General features: G+C 40.4%; 1 protein-coding gene across 1 annotated transcript in view; it reads left to right on the top strand.

The window, feature by feature from the left end:
* Nucleotides 1–12,863, top strand: part of LOC140229233 (Golgi-specific brefeldin A-resistance guanine nucleotide exchange factor 1-like) — a 46,021-nt gene extending 33,158 nt beyond the window's left edge. Inside the window, exons 24-37 of the mRNA XM_072309509.1 lie at nucleotides 363–604; nucleotides 1,088–1,205; nucleotides 2,087–2,274; nucleotides 2,742–2,895; nucleotides 3,363–3,618; nucleotides 4,274–4,407; nucleotides 4,939–5,152; nucleotides 6,612–6,805; nucleotides 7,959–8,106; nucleotides 8,622–8,848; nucleotides 9,538–9,651; nucleotides 10,119–10,302; nucleotides 10,878–11,024; nucleotides 11,535–12,863. Of these exons, the coding sequence (XP_072165610.1) occupies nucleotides 363–604; nucleotides 1,088–1,205; nucleotides 2,087–2,274; nucleotides 2,742–2,895; nucleotides 3,363–3,618; nucleotides 4,274–4,407; nucleotides 4,939–5,152; nucleotides 6,612–6,805; nucleotides 7,959–8,106; nucleotides 8,622–8,848; nucleotides 9,538–9,651; nucleotides 10,119–10,302; nucleotides 10,878–11,024; nucleotides 11,535–11,830 (2,616 nt within the window). The 3' untranslated portion in view covers nucleotides 11,831–12,863. The remainder of the gene's footprint in view (nucleotides 1–362; nucleotides 605–1,087; nucleotides 1,206–2,086; nucleotides 2,275–2,741; nucleotides 2,896–3,362; nucleotides 3,619–4,273; nucleotides 4,408–4,938; nucleotides 5,153–6,611; nucleotides 6,806–7,958; nucleotides 8,107–8,621; nucleotides 8,849–9,537; nucleotides 9,652–10,118; nucleotides 10,303–10,877; nucleotides 11,025–11,534) is intronic.
* Nucleotides 12,864–17,730: the final 4,867 nt, after the last annotated feature.

The following is a 17,730-nucleotide window of genomic DNA, read 5'->3' as shown; positions in this document are numbered from 1 at the left end:
GCAAAATAGATCACTAAATGAGAGTAGATGAATATGAAATAGAATGTAATCCATATTGCTCAGTGAAAGCAAGATATTAAACTGTGCTCATCTCAAATCAGTAAATTCCTTTGACTGCCAGAAAGTAATGAATTGCTTTGTACCACCAGTGGCAAACTTTACATATCAAATTTACATATAGCATACTCATGGTATGTTATTGGTGTGTTATCTGTGGTAAAAAAGGCAGAGTAGAAACTTGGCATGAATTCACAACTTAGTTAAGTGGAACAGTTCTATCCATGACAAGTAAGAGTCATCCTTGGCTATTGATATCCTTATCACAAAGTTTTGGGTTTGTCTTCAATATCTTATCTGCATAGACACCGGAGGCAACTGCCATTGCCTTTGGCTCCAATGGCAAGGCCCAGGTGGCCGCCAAGACAGTGTTCAGCCTGGCCCATCGCCATGGCGACATCTTGGCGGAGGGCTGGAAGAACCTGCTTGACTGCATGCTGCAGCTGTTCCGCGCCAAGCTGTTACCCGCCGAGATGGTGGAGGCGATGGACTTTGTGGATCCCTCAGGACGAATCTCCCTCATCAGGGAGGAGATGCCAGCCGTCAAGTGAGTTTTCACCTGTCCGCTCGCAAGCACCTTTTGTCCCGACTCTGCTGCTCTAGGAATGGCTGATTGTTTATTCAAAATTAGTCACAAAATGCTGTTGACATACTGTCATGCTTTATGACTTTAATTCATGGTTTTAAACCAAACAATTTTTTAGAGAAGTAAGAAGTAAGTTGGAATGGCTGTATTTAGGATGTTTTGAGATTTCTATACCTTGGATTCACTAAAGATTAGAGACTTGTTTGGCAAAGTTATACTGGTCTTTATGTTCATCTGTAGATAAGACAGATTTTTGAACTTTGCAGTAAGTTTGTTATATTCACAAATGCGAATAAGTTGAAATTCATTTTTTTCTTTGAAATGATAGTGAAAGCTTGTGCACTTTTTAAGTTCATTTTAAAGTTTTGAATTAACTTCCATTCAATTGCAGAAACTATTGTGCCAAATATCCAAACATTGTGAATCCTTCCCTTCAAACTTCAGGTCAGATTCATCACTACTGGGTTCTTTCTACTCCTACTTCACAACGGAGACCTCGGCCCCCAAGGGTCCCACCCCAGAAGACCAGGAAGCTATACAGCAGGCCAGGAACTGTGTGGAGGTAGAACCTCATCTTCTTCTTCTAGCATTAATAACAATCTAGTCCTCAACCACCAACACATCACACACCAGATTTGTTAATGAGCAAGTTTATGCAATCTGTGTCCCAGTGTCACTTTTAAAAACTAGAAAAGCACCCGGAGAGCACAGACCTCCGCCAAGCCAGCAACTTATTTCCGCCCTTACATGCTTGCAATTTCACAAAATAGAAGCCATTTGTTTACGTCATTGCACGGTGCCTTGCCCGAGCAGAGCGCGCACTTTAGTGCGCATATGTAAACCTCCAGTACAAGCAGCTTGAACCCCAAGTTCGTTGACCTTGTATGCTAAAAGATGAAAAATCCTTTAAAATCCATAAAAATACCCGGATCACTACCAAAATTGGATGAGGTGTTCCTTGTGTCAATATCGACCTTTTACACAAGTTTCATTGTAATCCGTACACAACTTTTTGAGTTATTTTGCAAATAGACAAACCAACGCCGATGATCACTTAAACTCCTTCTTCCTTGGTGGCGGTAATGATGGATTTTTACTTGTAATATATATTGTTTAATGATTATAAAGACTTGATGGTGTCTGAAATAGTCATTCTCCCACATTCAGGATTATCACGCAAAAGTCAAAGGTCTCACGTTTTATGAAAAACATGAAAAAAAAAGTGTGGAAAGATGCAGGAATCCATGAAAAATATCAAAGACATTGTATCAAGATTTTAATAAGGGACGTCACAAGATTGGTTCACCATAAAAATATGCATTTGCATGGACCTAAATATAACGATGCACACATTTCATGTTTAAATTTCTAACAAATCATTTGACAGTTCTAGTGCTTTCAGAGGACCGATTGACTGTGTCTTGTATCCCCCTCTATTGATAGGATTGCCATCCTGAGCATCTGATCACAGAGAGTAAGTTCCTGCGTCTAGAGTCTCTCCAAGAACTGGTCAAGGCACTGGTGTTTGCCTCCCAGGGACCAGAGGCTGTGGACTCCCTGGGCCTCACCTATGACGAGGAGGCATCCATCTTCAATCTGGAGCTTCTTCTTAGGGTCATCCTGGAAAACAGGTGAGTGCGTTGGTTTGTCAGTATCACAATCCATCATCATCTCTGTCAAGAACACCAATGTCAGCATCATTGGTATCACAGTAAGTGCCATCATCACCATTTTCACAGTGACCTTTAACACCATTATAGTTATCATCATCATCATCATCATCATCATCTTCATTGTTATCGTCAAAGAACACAATCAGCCTGCCTCTTCATCAACATGGAATGATGCTTAAACCAGCCATGAATTTTATGAAGTTGTGTTTAAACTTAACAACGTGCAGATGAAGTAAAATCCCTTGTGGATGAAGTGCTTGTAAAGAATGTTATACCCAGAAGATCAGAACCGTGTGTGATTTGTATTTCTTTTTTATTGGAACAGTAGGTTTTGTTGTGGCATTAAATAGGAAATGTCACATATATCATTAGCTGAGTCTACAATCTGAAAGTAATGTTTGCAATTGCATCTTTCATGTGTGCAGAGACCGGGTCAGTGCATTCTGGACATCGGTGCGTGATCACTTCTACTCTCTCGTTGCGACAGTCTCAGACACCAGCTATCTGGTAGAACGCGCCATCGTGGGACTGCTACGACTTGCAATACGTCTTCTTCGCCGAGAAGAATTTTCAGCTCAGGTGAGAGCAGCTTTTGCAAATCGGCAGTGATTTGGATCAGTACAAAGTGTGTCTGCCTCCAAGTCCATATGACTCAGGCTCAATTCCCCATATCTGGCTGAGCAATATTGAGGGTAATCATAGGCAAAACACTCTGTCCCTCAGATAGGACATAAAATGGAGGTCCCATGTGTGAGAGAGTCACAACCCACACATGTGGAAGATCCTGCTTCATTCATTCATCACAGAGGGTAGGGTGTATATCCCGGTGAAGTTGGCCCGCCGCGCATCCAACTTGACCCCATAGAAGACCAGCTAAACGTAGCTGAATATTGGCTATCCAGTCATCTCCTAAGATGGATTAAAAAAATGAAAACAAATAAATAATCTCCCTTTTCATGTTTTTTGCTATTTTTTGTAGTGTTATTAGTCATACAATATTGATGAATGTGCTCACTTGAGAACTTTCCATCCTCATCCGTGTCCAGGTACTCACTTCCCTCAGGATGCTGCTTCTAATGAAGCCAGCGGTCATCTTCAGCAACTGTCGGCAGATCGCCTTCGGGCTGTACGAGATGCTGCGCACCAACGCGGCCAACATCCACTCCTCACAGGACTGGTACACCCTCTTCACGCTCCTCGAGTGCGTCGGGGCCGGGGCAGTCCCCCCAGCCATCATGCAGACGGCTGCTGCCCAGGACAGCAGCAGTGCGGCCGAAGCAGAGAGCTCCCTAGTCGACCCTGGTGAGAGACTGGTTAAAAGAGGAGAGATTAAAATTTTTGACTCAACAACTGTTTGTGATGACGTCACTTTGGGGAAACGGCAATATGTATTCTGGTGTACTGTCAGTAAAATAGCTTTATCGCAATCCGAAGAGATATATGAATAAGTTAATATTAAAGTTTTATGCATTTCATGAAACAGTGATAAAGTTCACAGTCACATGTGTAAAGTACAACTGTAGCTAGGGTAATGTTATTTTGGTGTAACACTAATCCATGTTTCTACTAATCAATCATGTAGCAGGTGATGTATGGAGTAAGAAAAACAAGAGGTTCTCCAAGTAGGAAACACTTTGTTGGAGATGATATAGGGATGTAAATGATCTGTGTGTTTGATTACAGAAGTAAAATTTGAATCATGAAACATTGCTTACAATAAAGAATACAGCATATTGATTAAAAAGAAGTTGTTTTCTGCTCTAAGTTTCAACAAATGTGATTTCAGGACTCTGAATCAGTGTTAATGAGATAATACCGAGTATTTTGCTCAAACAATTGCCCTACAGTGACTGAAAATGAAGATAATTTATGTCTATATTTTGACCACACTGTTCTGAAGGTTTAAAAGCTTAGTGTACCAATCTTTTCAATTCCCGCCAATGTTCTCTTGCGACAGATGCTCAGTCTGACAGCGAGTTGTCGTTAGCAAGCCAAGATACGCTCCCCTCTGATCCAGGCTATACATCAGACAGTGAACTTTACCGGAAGCGAAGCGGCAGTGAATCAGAAGGCAGTGGGGGTTGGCTCATGGTAAGTTTGCTACTGGTAGGTTGTACCAATGACTTCACAGAAACAAGTTGTGACAAAAGCTGATGTGCTGAAAAAAAAAATCAAACAAACAAACAAAAAAAAACAGTAGATTTCACTTTGTCTTTTAGAGGCATGTGCAGTATTTCTTCATTCCTTGAATCCTGTGGAATGCTTAATGAGCAATGCCAAACCAATAAGATGACATGTCAATATGTCATCATTTTGTTGCAGCAAATATATTGGGCTTCAGTGCCATATGTATGAGATTCACTTTACAGGCATAATGCAAGTAAGCCCACACTCTCACCGCTCATCTTGTAGTAATCTACAAGATGATATCCTGTTTAACGCTGGATGCTGTTTTGTCCACTTTGTCCAAAAATGTCTTTAATCTCTTTCTAGCTGCATCTTTCAGCGTATAAAATGCTTCATTGTCTCCTTTTGGTCTGTGGCAGTGAGATCCATGAGAGAAAAAAAGTAGAAAAAAATATCAGATTGTGATGAAAACGCCCAATATTTCTGTCTGTGTAGGTGAAGAAGTCAAAAGATGGTTCCAGCAAGCAGCCATTCAACCAGTTCCAGATCGCCGTGGAGATGGACATCTGTCACCATGACACCAAGTCCCTCACCAAGTGTTGCGAGTCCCTGGCGTTCTTGGTTCGCGATGCCGCCCATGTCACTCCGGCAAACTTCGAGTCATGTGTCCATGCTATCAGGATGTTTGTGGAGGCAACTGTGAATGGAGGTAACAGAGATTAAAATCATAGCTAAATTACAAAGATTACTGTTAAACCAGAAACATTTGTGACATGAAACTTTCGCAAATTGCCACCGGCATTCCAGGCATTGTGCAGACAAGAATTTTTGTGTACATTTTACTTTCGCGAATCTTGGTCCCTTGCAAAATTCGTGAAAGTTTCATACACACAAAATTTCTGGTTTTTAACAGTATATTCTCAATATTTGTTCCGTTATTTGTGATGACTTATTTCTTTGTATTTGTAGTCAATGAATTGACAAATGGGAGAAAGTGTAAAATGGAAAGAGTTGTTCTCTTTACTTGTTCTTCCATATGTTGGAGAATGTAAAGGATCAGACAGATAAGATCTGTGCCTACTTTGTTAAAAAAAGAAAACTAAGTCAACAAATCATATAAGCCAGAGTTTCATTCCCATTTTCTTTACACTTGTGAGGAATTGAGTGTTTAACCCTATTTTAACTGGGGGGTCAAATTGACCCCCCCCCTCGACATTTCACGCCGCGATTCCGCAACGCGCAAAGATTTTGGTGTGTCGTTTCATGACTTTTTTCATTGAAGCCTCCCGCATATTTTGAGACCAAATTTGCGACGTCCGGGTACACCGTTCTGAAGTTACGCAATGTTTTGCATATGCATGTCAACCCGAAAACCGCTCAAATTCATGATATCGTGTGCAAATCCAATGCAAATGGTGTTTTTTGGTTTAATTGATATAAATTAGATTATTTCAACTTTTAACCATTGAAATTAATCAGTTCTAATGTAGATAAGCTTAAAAAAGTGCCTGCAACAAATTTTGGCAAAAAAAACAATAGAAAACTAAAGGTCGAAAAAACATTGAAATACATAAGAAATTAACAAAACAATAAAAAAAAGAAATTGATTTTGATTGTGCTATTTTTTTACAACAAAGTTGTTCGATGTGTCGTGAGGAATTCTGACACAAAAATTTAGCAATCCTTCAGTCTTTTTAATGGAGTTATAGGTGAAAATATGATTTCATGCATAAATTTGCATAATTAATTTATAAAGAATAGAAAGCCAATATTTTTCTATTGTATGACCATGTAATCTTGTAGTTGACATCCGGCTCTATCTTCAGGCAAAATTTTGCAGCGATCGCGCGATCGGCGGCCGAGATCTGAAGGGGGGTGGGGTCAAATTGACCCCCCCCCCCAGTAAAAACTTGGTCTCAAATAGCCCAGTTAAAATAGTAGTAACTTTGAAAATTTGTGTTACTGAAAGTTTTTGCAAATGGCCCTTGTGAGTCAAACGAGGTGAATGCAAAGAGAAATTTTGCATCATGTGCATGTAACAGAGAGGAGTATGAGAGTTTCTTCAAAGGAAATTTTCTTCTGACTCTCCACTTCAGAAAGGGTATGGTGCATTCACCATTATTATCATCATCATCATCAATATTGTGTTATATTATATCTTTATTCAGGCAAAATTAGGCATGAACACAGAAGGCACAGAGAGCGTAAGCCAACCAAACCTTCCAAAGGCAGTACTAAGGGCAAAGGTCGTGATGTTCCCAAGACGCGGTCAGTGCCGGAGAAGATGTCCCAGATGTCGATGGATGGTGATGATGGTGATGATGATGGACCACCAGGTGGATACCAGGCTCTGTCCATACAGGTCAGTTGTTGGTCATTCACAAAGTTGTATGCTGACGCAGTCTAGCTCTAACTCCAACTATATTCATTGAGCTTCATTGGAGGGAAGTCCCCTCCCAGAAAACAAACAAACAAAAAACAAAACCCAAACCAATGTTGTGGGACATTAATTTTTGAGTTGTCATGGTAATGATTGTTAAAATTTGTGGACACCCAGATGATATTCTGTATCAATCATACCGTGGAACCCTGCCACGTTTAGCCCTTATTTGGAATTGGGAGGAGTACTATACACAGTGGCGGATCCAAAAACAAGGTGAAACAAAGAGATCGTAATAAAAGGCGTGGCCTGTCGCCTTTTGTTATTATCACTTTTTTAGATATCTCAGCCATTTAAAAACCAATTTTCATCAAATAAACGTTGAATCCTTCTTAAAATTACATGCTCTTTCATATCTTACAAGAGGTTTCTCATTATCTCACTTAGGAATGTTCAGAGCATGAATCCCCACCTCAACCAGTACTGTACAGTCCCTTTAAAGCAAAAGAAATAAAGAGGAAAAAAAAAAGGGGGGGCACTTGTGCCCCCTTTGATTTTGTAAAGGTGCCTCCCCTTTACGGATTTTCTGGATCCACCCCTGATACAATTCTAACTCTTGTAGAGGCTAGATTTCCCTTGTCAAGTTGATACAGGCTATATCGTCTACATGGCAGGAGAGCACTAGCGCTGTCGTGCATATGTGAGAATTCAGGAATTCACTTACACATACTCGAGTCAGTGATTATAGGCCTGCTTTCACAGGGCATTTGAACAGCATGTCATATCTTAGGCTGCAAAGATCACTCAACCAGCACAGGGGTTCGGAAGTGTTGTCAATTGTTCTCAGCTGTTATGTTTAGTTTGGTGGGAATTAAAAAAAAAGATGTGAAATTCTTGCAAACGGTTTACATCTCCATTGCTATGGCACATTTGGAGAAAAACTTTTCCGAATGTTGGACTTTGCTGTTTTTTCCACATTTGCATCCTTCAAAAAATCATTCACATGCCCCATGAAAACAGGCCGTAAGTTTGTCACTGCCACTACCAACCTCCCTGTACACAGTGTCAATGAGGTGATGGATGGTTGTTCAGTGAGGATTCATGTATTGTGTCTGTATTATCGTGTGACATGCAGCTCCTGGACCTCATGCACACCCTTCACACCAGAGCAGCGTCCATCTTCAGTTCGTGGGCCGAGGAGGAACAGCGGGAGGGTCAACAGGTCACTATAGATGCCGGGGCCAGTGCCCTGTGGGTCAAATGCTGGTGTCCATTACTACAAGGTGTGTAGAAATTGGCAATGCACTTTTTCCTTTCATACTTCATATATTACAATTATGGATTAGTACATAATCAGTTACGGGATTCAGTAACAGTTAGGAAGTGTCATTTAATTTTTCGTCCTCATACAAGTCAAGCTGGAAGAACACCAAAAGTGCTACTGACCTTCAGTTTTACTGCTGTTTACATAACTAGCATGTATGGTATGTCAGTATGTGATTTGAATGTTGTAGTTCAAAACTGTGGTTATGTCTAGAAAATATGATTTCCTGAGTCTTCTTGGCAACATGTTCAGTATGTTTATTATTTTGGTGATTTTTTAGTGATCATTTCTTTTAAAACACCTTTCCACCCCTCTTTATATGTTGATTCTGCAATAGTTGATTTATCTCACCATTGCTCTCGCCAGATTTTAAAACTGATATTTTCTATTCATATTTATGTTCATAAATAAGTGTGGAATAGAATCAGTTAACGAAGATAAGTAATTTGGGAAGTGATGTTCTAATGTTCACAGGCATTGCCAGGTTGTGCTGCGACACGCGGCGACAGGTCCGCATGCAGGCGCTGACCTACCTGCAGAGGGCTCTGCTGGTGCACGACCTGCAGACGCTGTCGGCCGTGGAGTGGGAGTCGTGCTTCAACAAGGTCCTCTTCCCCCTCCTCTCCCTCCTCCTGGAAGACAACCATGATCCAGTCGGCATGGAGGAGACGAGGATGCGGGCGGCCACCCTCCTCTGTAAGGTGAGGGGATGAGGGAGGGGCGGTGTTGTAGTATGGCGATGGACATGATTATCATTAGACCTTTGGTGATATCAAGCAAGGTGGTAGGATGATGTTCATCATATTTATCATTGAAATAGTGGTGGTAGGATGGTGGTAGTCATGTTTGTCATAGAATTCTGGAGGTAGGGTGATTGTGGTCCTCTTTACCATTGAATTGTTGGGGAAGGTGGAATTATGGAGACCAGTCTTATTGAAAGCAACAAGGTAATGATGGTAATAAGTCATAATGATAACTGAAGATGGTGACAAAAGACAAGACCTGATGAGGTTTTATTGAAATGATTGTGTTTCGCACAGCACCAGACTTCCCTTTGATCATTATCCATGAGATTAAGTGTGATTCTCGTATGTGTGTGAAAAGTGAAATACCATGTGAAGTGTACACTTAGTGGAGCATGATATAAGGTAAGCTGGGGATAGGATGTTGCCTGAAATGAGGCAGATAACATAATGAAAAAGTGATAGATGAAATGGATTGTTGGCCCAGTGTTCTGTTTCAATGTGATCTTGCACAGGTTGAGATGCTCTCCTATGATTCTCTTTGAGCAACCCATTGGTCACACTAAGTACAGATAAAGGTGACCCCATAGGCATCTGTTCATAATAACTACCTCTAATGGAAACATTTTATGCCCTTCATCCTTCAGGTCTTTCTGCAACATTTGACACCTCTCCTCTCTCTTGCCACCTTCACTGCCCTGTGGCTGACCATACTGGACTTTATGGACAAGTACATGCATTCCGACAAGAGTGACCTCTTGGTAATTATCACTGTACTTTTGTTGTGTGTGTGAAAGTATGAAATGTACAGAGGAAGTTTTATGTCTCACATTATTTTGTAGGATCTTATCATGTTAGACATGTTTGTTCCTGAAAAGTGGTGCAGCTGAGAATATGACTATTTGAGCACAAAGTGACGTTGTTTTCATTCAGTGTATTAGTAGATTATTCCTTTCATTATTGATCCAGTTATTCCTGAATGACTTTGAAGACACCTATTTTTTATCAATCAGTTATCTTCCTTTTTTGCGAATAAATGTCTGCTGTTCATGATGTGATATAGTGCCTTCATGCTGAGATCAAAATGAGAATGGGCCCCCAACAGTCACAATGATAGTATTGAAATAGATGTTCTCCTTGTATAATCTAAAGGAAAGTGTGTGTAACGCAAGTTGAGTTGTTCTCAAAGACGGACATTCCTGTCAAATTCTGCTTCCCACCCATCTAGTATGAGGCAATCCCGGAGTCCCTGAAGAACATGCTGCTGGTAATGGACACTGCAGGGGTGTTTCAGTATCCCCAGCCAGGTCTGGAGTCCAGCGCCCAGTCCCAGCTGTGGATGCACACATGGGAGCGCATCGACTGCTTCCTACCAGGCCTCCGCAACCAGGTCTTCACTCCTCCAGAAGCTGGTGAGCTCTTCTAGAACTAGTCAGTCCACAGAATTGTTCCAACTCATGGAGAAAAAAGCTTTTTATTTCTGGAGCTCCATCTTTCTAGAATGCTCTTTCAGTGAGGATCGAAATCAGAAGAATCTAGAAAACCTCTTGTTTTCACTTTGATATGAGTGACTCCTGTTATACTGAAGTCAGCTGGACTGGCAGTTTTCTTGCGTTATATTGAAATTTTGTTATTGCCCAGGAGATAGAGTATAGTATGTTAATATATATAGATTGTAACTTTGGGACCTGAATTTATACTTTGTTGTAACAAAATGTCATCGTGACCGCGTTTGTCATAACAAGGTGCACAGTTTGTAGGTAACTCACTCTAATTATGTCCATCTGCGTCTCAGAATAGGTCACTTGATTGATGGCTATGATCTGTTATTCTCAAACTTATGCATGTGATATGAAGTGTAGTTATTGACTTTAACACATCCTCAATGACACAAAAGAGTGTTTTGATGTGAAATTTGTCTGCTTTTAGATTTATCTTTGATTGGTTGTTTACCAATATTTTTCCTTCAATATTTTCCAACCCACAGTCCCTGTTGCCAAGCCCAAGTCAGAAGCAGATGTGCCAAAACCGGACGTCATCCCTCGTGATGGGGCGGTCAGTCCGGTGCAGAATGGTCCCTCGAAATCCCCCTCTCCAGGTCAGTGTAAGGTCCCAATGCTCATCAAATTGCCAGGTGGACACCACCTGTAAGCCCCTTCCTGCTCTTATCTCAGTTGCCTTTTAGTCTGTTGAGTGTATGGTGCACTGCCAACAATTTGCCATGAGCAGGAAGAAGTCCATCTTGGTTAACTTCACAAGGCAATCCTTCAATCTTTCCATAATACACCAGACAAAGCTAATGGTCATGTGGCTACTGGTAGGAGGTGATAGAGGTTTGTGCCATACTGTTGGCTCTGTCAGAATGCAATAGTAAAGCATGAAGCATTAAATAACCTACTCGGAATAGTTTCCTTGTCGAGTACTTATATTTCATGTCTTAGCATTCTAAGTAGAGCTCATTGTGTATGTGTGTGTTATGTTTTACAATACTCAAAGCTTCTTTTGGGACTTTGGTGTGGGTCTGTATATCACGTTTCCCATTTCATCTTCTTCTTGTGTAAGAATGATCTTATTCTTTACCTGTATCTCTTAGATGCTGAAAAGGCTTCAGTCCAGTCGCCCACCACTCATGAGACGAAGCCAGCATCCCGCTCCACCACCCCATCTCCATCACCCTCACCCCAGCAGGCTGTCTCTGATGCGCCGTCGTCCCAGAGCCCCTCTCCGCCCACTGCAGACCCCGCCCCCATTCCGGCCATGCCCGTGCAGCAGTCCAACATCATCCTGCAGCCGCCCCTGCCCCACCTCGTGCCACCTGGCACGGGCAAGGAGCTTGGGGGCACCATCCCGATCCTGCTGGACCCCAGTGTGCTGCAGGGGTCCACCGTCCCCTTCATCGCCGTCTCTCAGTCCCAGACGGCCACCACGGGTACCACGTGATAGAAGGGCACCTGCACAGCAGCCATTCATCGTCGTCCCACATTTGGCCACTACCCCCTCCGGTTCAGCAACCAGCCCTCATCACTGCATGCATGCCTGTGATTTGATCCCACCTCAACCATCACCGCACACACAGTCAAGCTGGTTAGAAGGTCAACACTTTCACGCAGAGTGCATGTGGTATTATACAGAGCCTTAGCAGCAAACAGTGTCATATGTCTTGATCAAAAAGAAATCACGAGTTATTTCAGGAAAACATTGAAAATTTATTGTAATATTGAGCAAATTTTACTTCAGTCCGGCACTCTGCATCAATCGACCAAGCATACTATCAGAGTGGCCCATGTTTCCCTGACCCTGATTTCTCCCTGGTCATAATAGTGCCAGTTAAATTTCATACATTGATTTGCCCCTTTCTAGCAAAACACTTTTTATGAAAGTAGAGTAGTGCAGCTTTATGCTACTTGGTAATGAGTTTGGCTCTGAGCAAATCACAAATCTCGAGCTTCTTAGCTCCACTACTGTAATCCTCTTCTGAACAGCATGAAGGATATATACATGTACCTCTCTGTGTCTGATTCAAGACCACAGGGGTGAGGGCATTAAAATATCTGGTTCCACAAGGGTGGGGAGATATCACAGACTTGGCAGGTTGGAGACAGGTCATGGACGAAATGGATTGTCCAACCCAAAATGAGTAGGGGAAATGGATGCTGAATGGTGATAATGATGTCTGATCTCTCTCGGTATCTGATTGAGTAACAATGGTCACAAGAGCCTTTTTACATGCCTGGCATTCATCCTCACACTCTGGCTATTGTACTTTCTGAAGAAAAAAAAAAATCTTGTTTTACATTTACCGTTCTACCCATCTGTGCTTTGAAGACAAACAAGCATTTCCTGTATTTTGGATAAATAAAACAAGAGGCAGCTTAAGTCTGTGAAACTTCAGTGTCCATCCTGTCTTGTTTCCATTCTCATCCTATATACCTCATACCAATAATATATAAATCGTTGTTGAGAAGTAAGGGGGCAGGTCAATTCTCCAACTTGAAACTAGTGTGAGGTACAATACAGTATATTGCTCGAGAAAGAAGGACATTGCAGTAGTAATGGGGCAAATCTTTGTTCCATGCCAAAAGTGTGTGCCCACTTAGAAATGACCAAGCCAGGGCTGGATGGAGTGATTTCAGAAGCGCTTGATGGTCCAGGAGATGATGAACCAAGAGCAGAAAGAAAAGGGTCGTCGGGGTTATCGGATGACATCTTGACCATACATGAAGAGGGTCTGATTCCAAAGGCTTGTCCCCACAGTTTGCCTCCAGGTGCCATAACTTAGATATCATAGAGATTTATTTGTTGGTAGTAAAGCATTGATAAGTGTTATCAGGGTAAAGGATGGGCTGAGATTGACAGAGAGCGAGGGATATTTATAAAACTTCTTGAAGCGAGACATTCTATGCCAAAGACTTTGACGCGCCAGTTGTTTTTCCTCCAAGATGTGAATGCAGCAGTGTGATGGAATTAATTTTTCTGCGGGAATGGTTTGCACTTATGTGTATGTACAAGTTTTCCACATGACGTAACATTGCAGTGCAAATAGTTCAGATGGATTTGTGTGTTTGTGTGTGCATATCAGAGTGTTCCCTGTTGTGATAGAGAACTTTAAAAGACCAAGGGAATGCTCAAAAAACTCAGATGGGCTGTGGAGAACTAGAATCTCTCTTCTCTGTGTGTCTAAAGACATCTGTCAATGTTCAGTGCTTTGCAGTCATTATGTAGGTATGTATTCTGCTGGAGACATAAGACTCATAGAATACTGTATAAGCTGTTATATTCGCCTATAGATATTTATTGTAAGTGCACTGTTGCCCTAGCGCATGGCAACATTTTCAAGGTTGTTGAATTAGCGATCCTACAGTAATTCGGGACATTTGCAAAAATAACAGCTTATACAGTAGAAAAGTTAAATCAGAGAGACCTGGCAGTGATAGAGTGATATGACATGGGGCCAAAATCAGATGATTGCTTTATATGACTGCACCAGCAAGCTGTATTGATTTTTCTACCGGTATAATTTGCCTGTGCCTACTTACTTATCCACCCACTTGAAAACTGCGGAATGACAATTTCTGTTCATGTAAAAATGAGTTGTTTTTCATTGTTTTTTTTTTTTTTTTCCCCCATGGGCCTGAATAACTGTCATTTGTCTGTGGAAAAGAAATATCCACAGACAGTTTTTAAACACACCGTACTTGTGAATCTTTTGGTGTGTAATTACAGAATGTATACATACATGTATTAATTCATATAGTGACATATTTTAATGATACACTTGTAGGTCCTTGAAGGTCCTTGAAGATGTCTAGGAATGGAAGCTGTAACTCAGAAGCTTCTCGTACACCAGTAGGGTAAAAAACTGCTGCATATGTGAATTGATATGGAATCTTCACTTACATAGATATTTGCTTCATTTTAGGACACACATTATGATTCAAATTCTGTAAATTTATTGCAACTACCAATGCATTATCATATTTTGATATTTCCACAAGAAATCGTATGCATATTCATATATTTTTATCAAGCTTTAGGCAACTTGATGAAAGTTAAGTGCAATTTCAGAGAGCTTTTCACTGCTACACCGTCAGACCTGGAGGCACTTTGACTTGGGTATGGGGAACATGCTGCTGTAATGCTAAATCATAATGTCATTAAAATGTCTTGTGACATCTCATAAGGAATCTTGGAACAAAAAGTGTCTCACCCCGAAAAACTGAATTATGAAATCGCGCAAATAAACGGATGGGATGATTCTTTAATCATTTGTTTGATTGTGATGCTAGTTCACCATTGGAACTTTGAAAAAGGTGAGAATTAAGCTTATTTATCTGTTGATGTACCAGGGTAGGCAAAGGCAGCTAGATTCTGAAATGAGTCGTAAGTGTGTGTAGCTACGTGCTGTGTACTGTATTGAATGTAAATCAAGAGATTTCAACTTGCAATGTACAGGTGGTAGCAGAAGGGTACATATGAAGTATATTTTCCATAACAGTACATTGTAAATAAAAATGCCCTCACTGTGTATCATCTAGTTTTGCTTGGGGGACATTTAAATGTAGACAAAGAGAGAGATTATTATAGCAAGTGTGATTGAAGTAAAAGATGGGAGTTCCAGTTCGATACTAATAGATTCAGTGCTTCAGATGCCCCGACTTACTAAAGTTTCAATCCCTTGTATTCTGCGTATGGTTGTTTTAATTTGTTGTTCAGCTAGGATTAGAGGGTCTTTGCAAATTGCCAATTTTTCTTTCTTTTTAATTGGGCTGTATGCAATCCTTGTGCCAATATCTTTATTTCACTGTAACAGCGGCACTGTGTAGACTCCTGAAAAATAGTTGCCTTGGTAACCCTATCGTTGAATGCAGATGTGCTCGAAAATGACATACGGTGTGGTCATTTTTTCACATTTTTTTCTTCTTTGCATGTGCTTTGCAGAAAATGTTATGAGAAGCATGTTGTGGCAGGCAGGAGACCAAAGCAATTTATATGTTGCAACTTGTGTGTACGTAATATTTCCAATGGAATATATAGAGTGGTCTATTTTCCAATTTCAAATCGCCATCATTATTTTCTCATCTTCAATGTATCAACACCAGTCATGTGATGACAGACATTGAGAATGGTTGTGAATTCGCGCTAATGTAGTGTTTGCTTATTGTTCTTGAAAATATTGTTTTGTTTGCTTGGTGTAGCAATGAAATGAAGCAGAGTTACGTGCAATTATGGATTTTTTTTTTTTTCTTCTGACACAACATATTTGTGAAAGAGATACTTCACGGAAGTGATGAGTTTTCTTAGTTTTTGTGATATTTTTTTTTTTCCATTCTGTGTTTTTGATTAGGCTTGTGTGTGCTGTCTGTGTGCACATTGCAGATGGATGTTACGTAAACATTGCACGAAATACGAGGAGATAAGAGGTTTTCTTGGTGATGTTATGTTGATAAGGTACAGTGATTGATTGGCAGTAAGTGATGACAGCTTGTGGTGGTAGAAATATCTGAAGGCATACACACGCACAAAGTTTGGACAGCAATAGTTTGAATGTTGCACGTAGCATATGGGTGAGTTACTGTTTTAGCTGTCAACATAGGAAAGGATTGGTAGAGTACATCTTCTTTGTGATTAGGGGAAATGTCTCGGTGATATTTATTAGAAGACAAGTAAGGATATGTTGATGGAAAGCATTTACCTAGTGTCAGATAGGCGAGTCTAAAACTCGCCTGTGTCAGAAAGTTATCTCCATGCTAGACTCGACCTGTTCTCAGAAATCGAACGTATCAACGCTGGCAAGACTTTGGCTTGAATTCTCAGGAAAAAACCAAAATACATGTACATACAAGATCCAAATGGCACAGTGCTTCTTTTGCCACTGTTTTGTATGGACTTCAACGCATGCAAGTCCTCTGCACTCCTGGACTTAGCAAAATTGTGCTTAGTACCAACTTTATGTGGCTTTGTCTAACACAGTGGTCATTTAGATCCAGAAAAAAAAGGGAAAAAAAAGAAGGAAAAAATGAAAGTGGTTAACTGTCGTAGTTTTGCAGCTAGTCATGTGGTAATGTCACTGGTGATGGGTATTCAGCCTAGGCTTCGATAATGTGCATGTGTTACTACATGGCATAATTCAGACATACCTATAGAGGCGCTTAATGTGAAGAACAGTTAGGAACATAACAAGGTTAGCCATTTCAAAAGTATAGCTGTGTACATCAGTTTTGTTTACGGGTCAGTGATGTAAAATAGCTTCTTTACTCGGGAGGCGTAAGTAAGTGTATGAATTCCCTGTTTGTGCCCAAACTAAGGCAGTCATTGGCACACACTTTCACTTATGTCCAAGTCTTGATGTGGTATCTTCATATTTGAAAGTGTCTCAGAAGCACGATTCTGATAATTGCCTATATTCACTATGGACAGGAGTCACATTTCGCCGTATATCAATTTCTGATGTGCACAGTCAAAGGAGCGTTAGAGTTGGCAAATAAATGTATGTATCTATCTATTTATGAGGACAGTGGTACTTGGGGAAGAATTTTAATGCTGTTCATCATTGAGTAGCCCGAGGTTTAGATTCTTGGGCTTCGCTTAGCACTCGTTTCGTGGCAAAAGAAATTCCTTATTATAAAAGGTGAATGTGTAACTTGTGGTTTTTAGACTAGGGGTTCACTTTCATGAATGCCAGGTGTGCATATACCCCTCTTATTTTCTCCTCTATTATTGGAACTAATGAATTATATAACAAAACCAGCACTTCATGCAATTATTTAGTCACTGGTTTACATCTATCTATCAATTGAGTTGCTTAATTCTAACACCAATGTTGCAAATGTGTTGATTTTAAAACCCCGAGTTGTAAGTTAGTCTTACATGTGTGTATCTTATTTGATGTTTAGCTCATTCAGACAAAAAAAAAAAAAGTACAAATTTTGAATGATGTCCAGAGAAATTGTGTATATCAGATATGTATAAAATTATATTGAATAGTGTAAATCTGGAGTATTAAAAAGGAAGTATGAAGATGTTTAGATGAAACTATTGTGTTGATCTCGTTCATTGGTCTGGGTGAATTAGACCGAGTCAGAGACATGTAAACCCAACACACATAAAGGCTCTTCTGTTCTTTTAAATGCATTTCTTTTTTCTTGGATTTAATTCTCATTTCTATTTCTCAAATGCTATACATCCTCCTCTTGTTATTACAAGCACAGTACACAAGATGAATCACTGGTAGATATATTTTACACGGTAAATACAATCATATCTACAATTGTCTGGGGATAATTTCCTGTTAGCTTGTTTATATGGGTTAACAACATAATTCTGACATCGTTATAAAGAAA

Source organism: Diadema setosum, chromosome 5, assembly GCF_964275005.1.
Source record: "Diadema setosum chromosome 5, eeDiaSeto1, whole genome shotgun sequence".
Lineage (NCBI taxonomy): Eukaryota > Metazoa > Echinodermata > Echinoidea > Diadematoida > Diadematidae > Diadema > Diadema setosum.
This window is presented reverse-complemented; position numbering and strand designations above follow the sequence as displayed.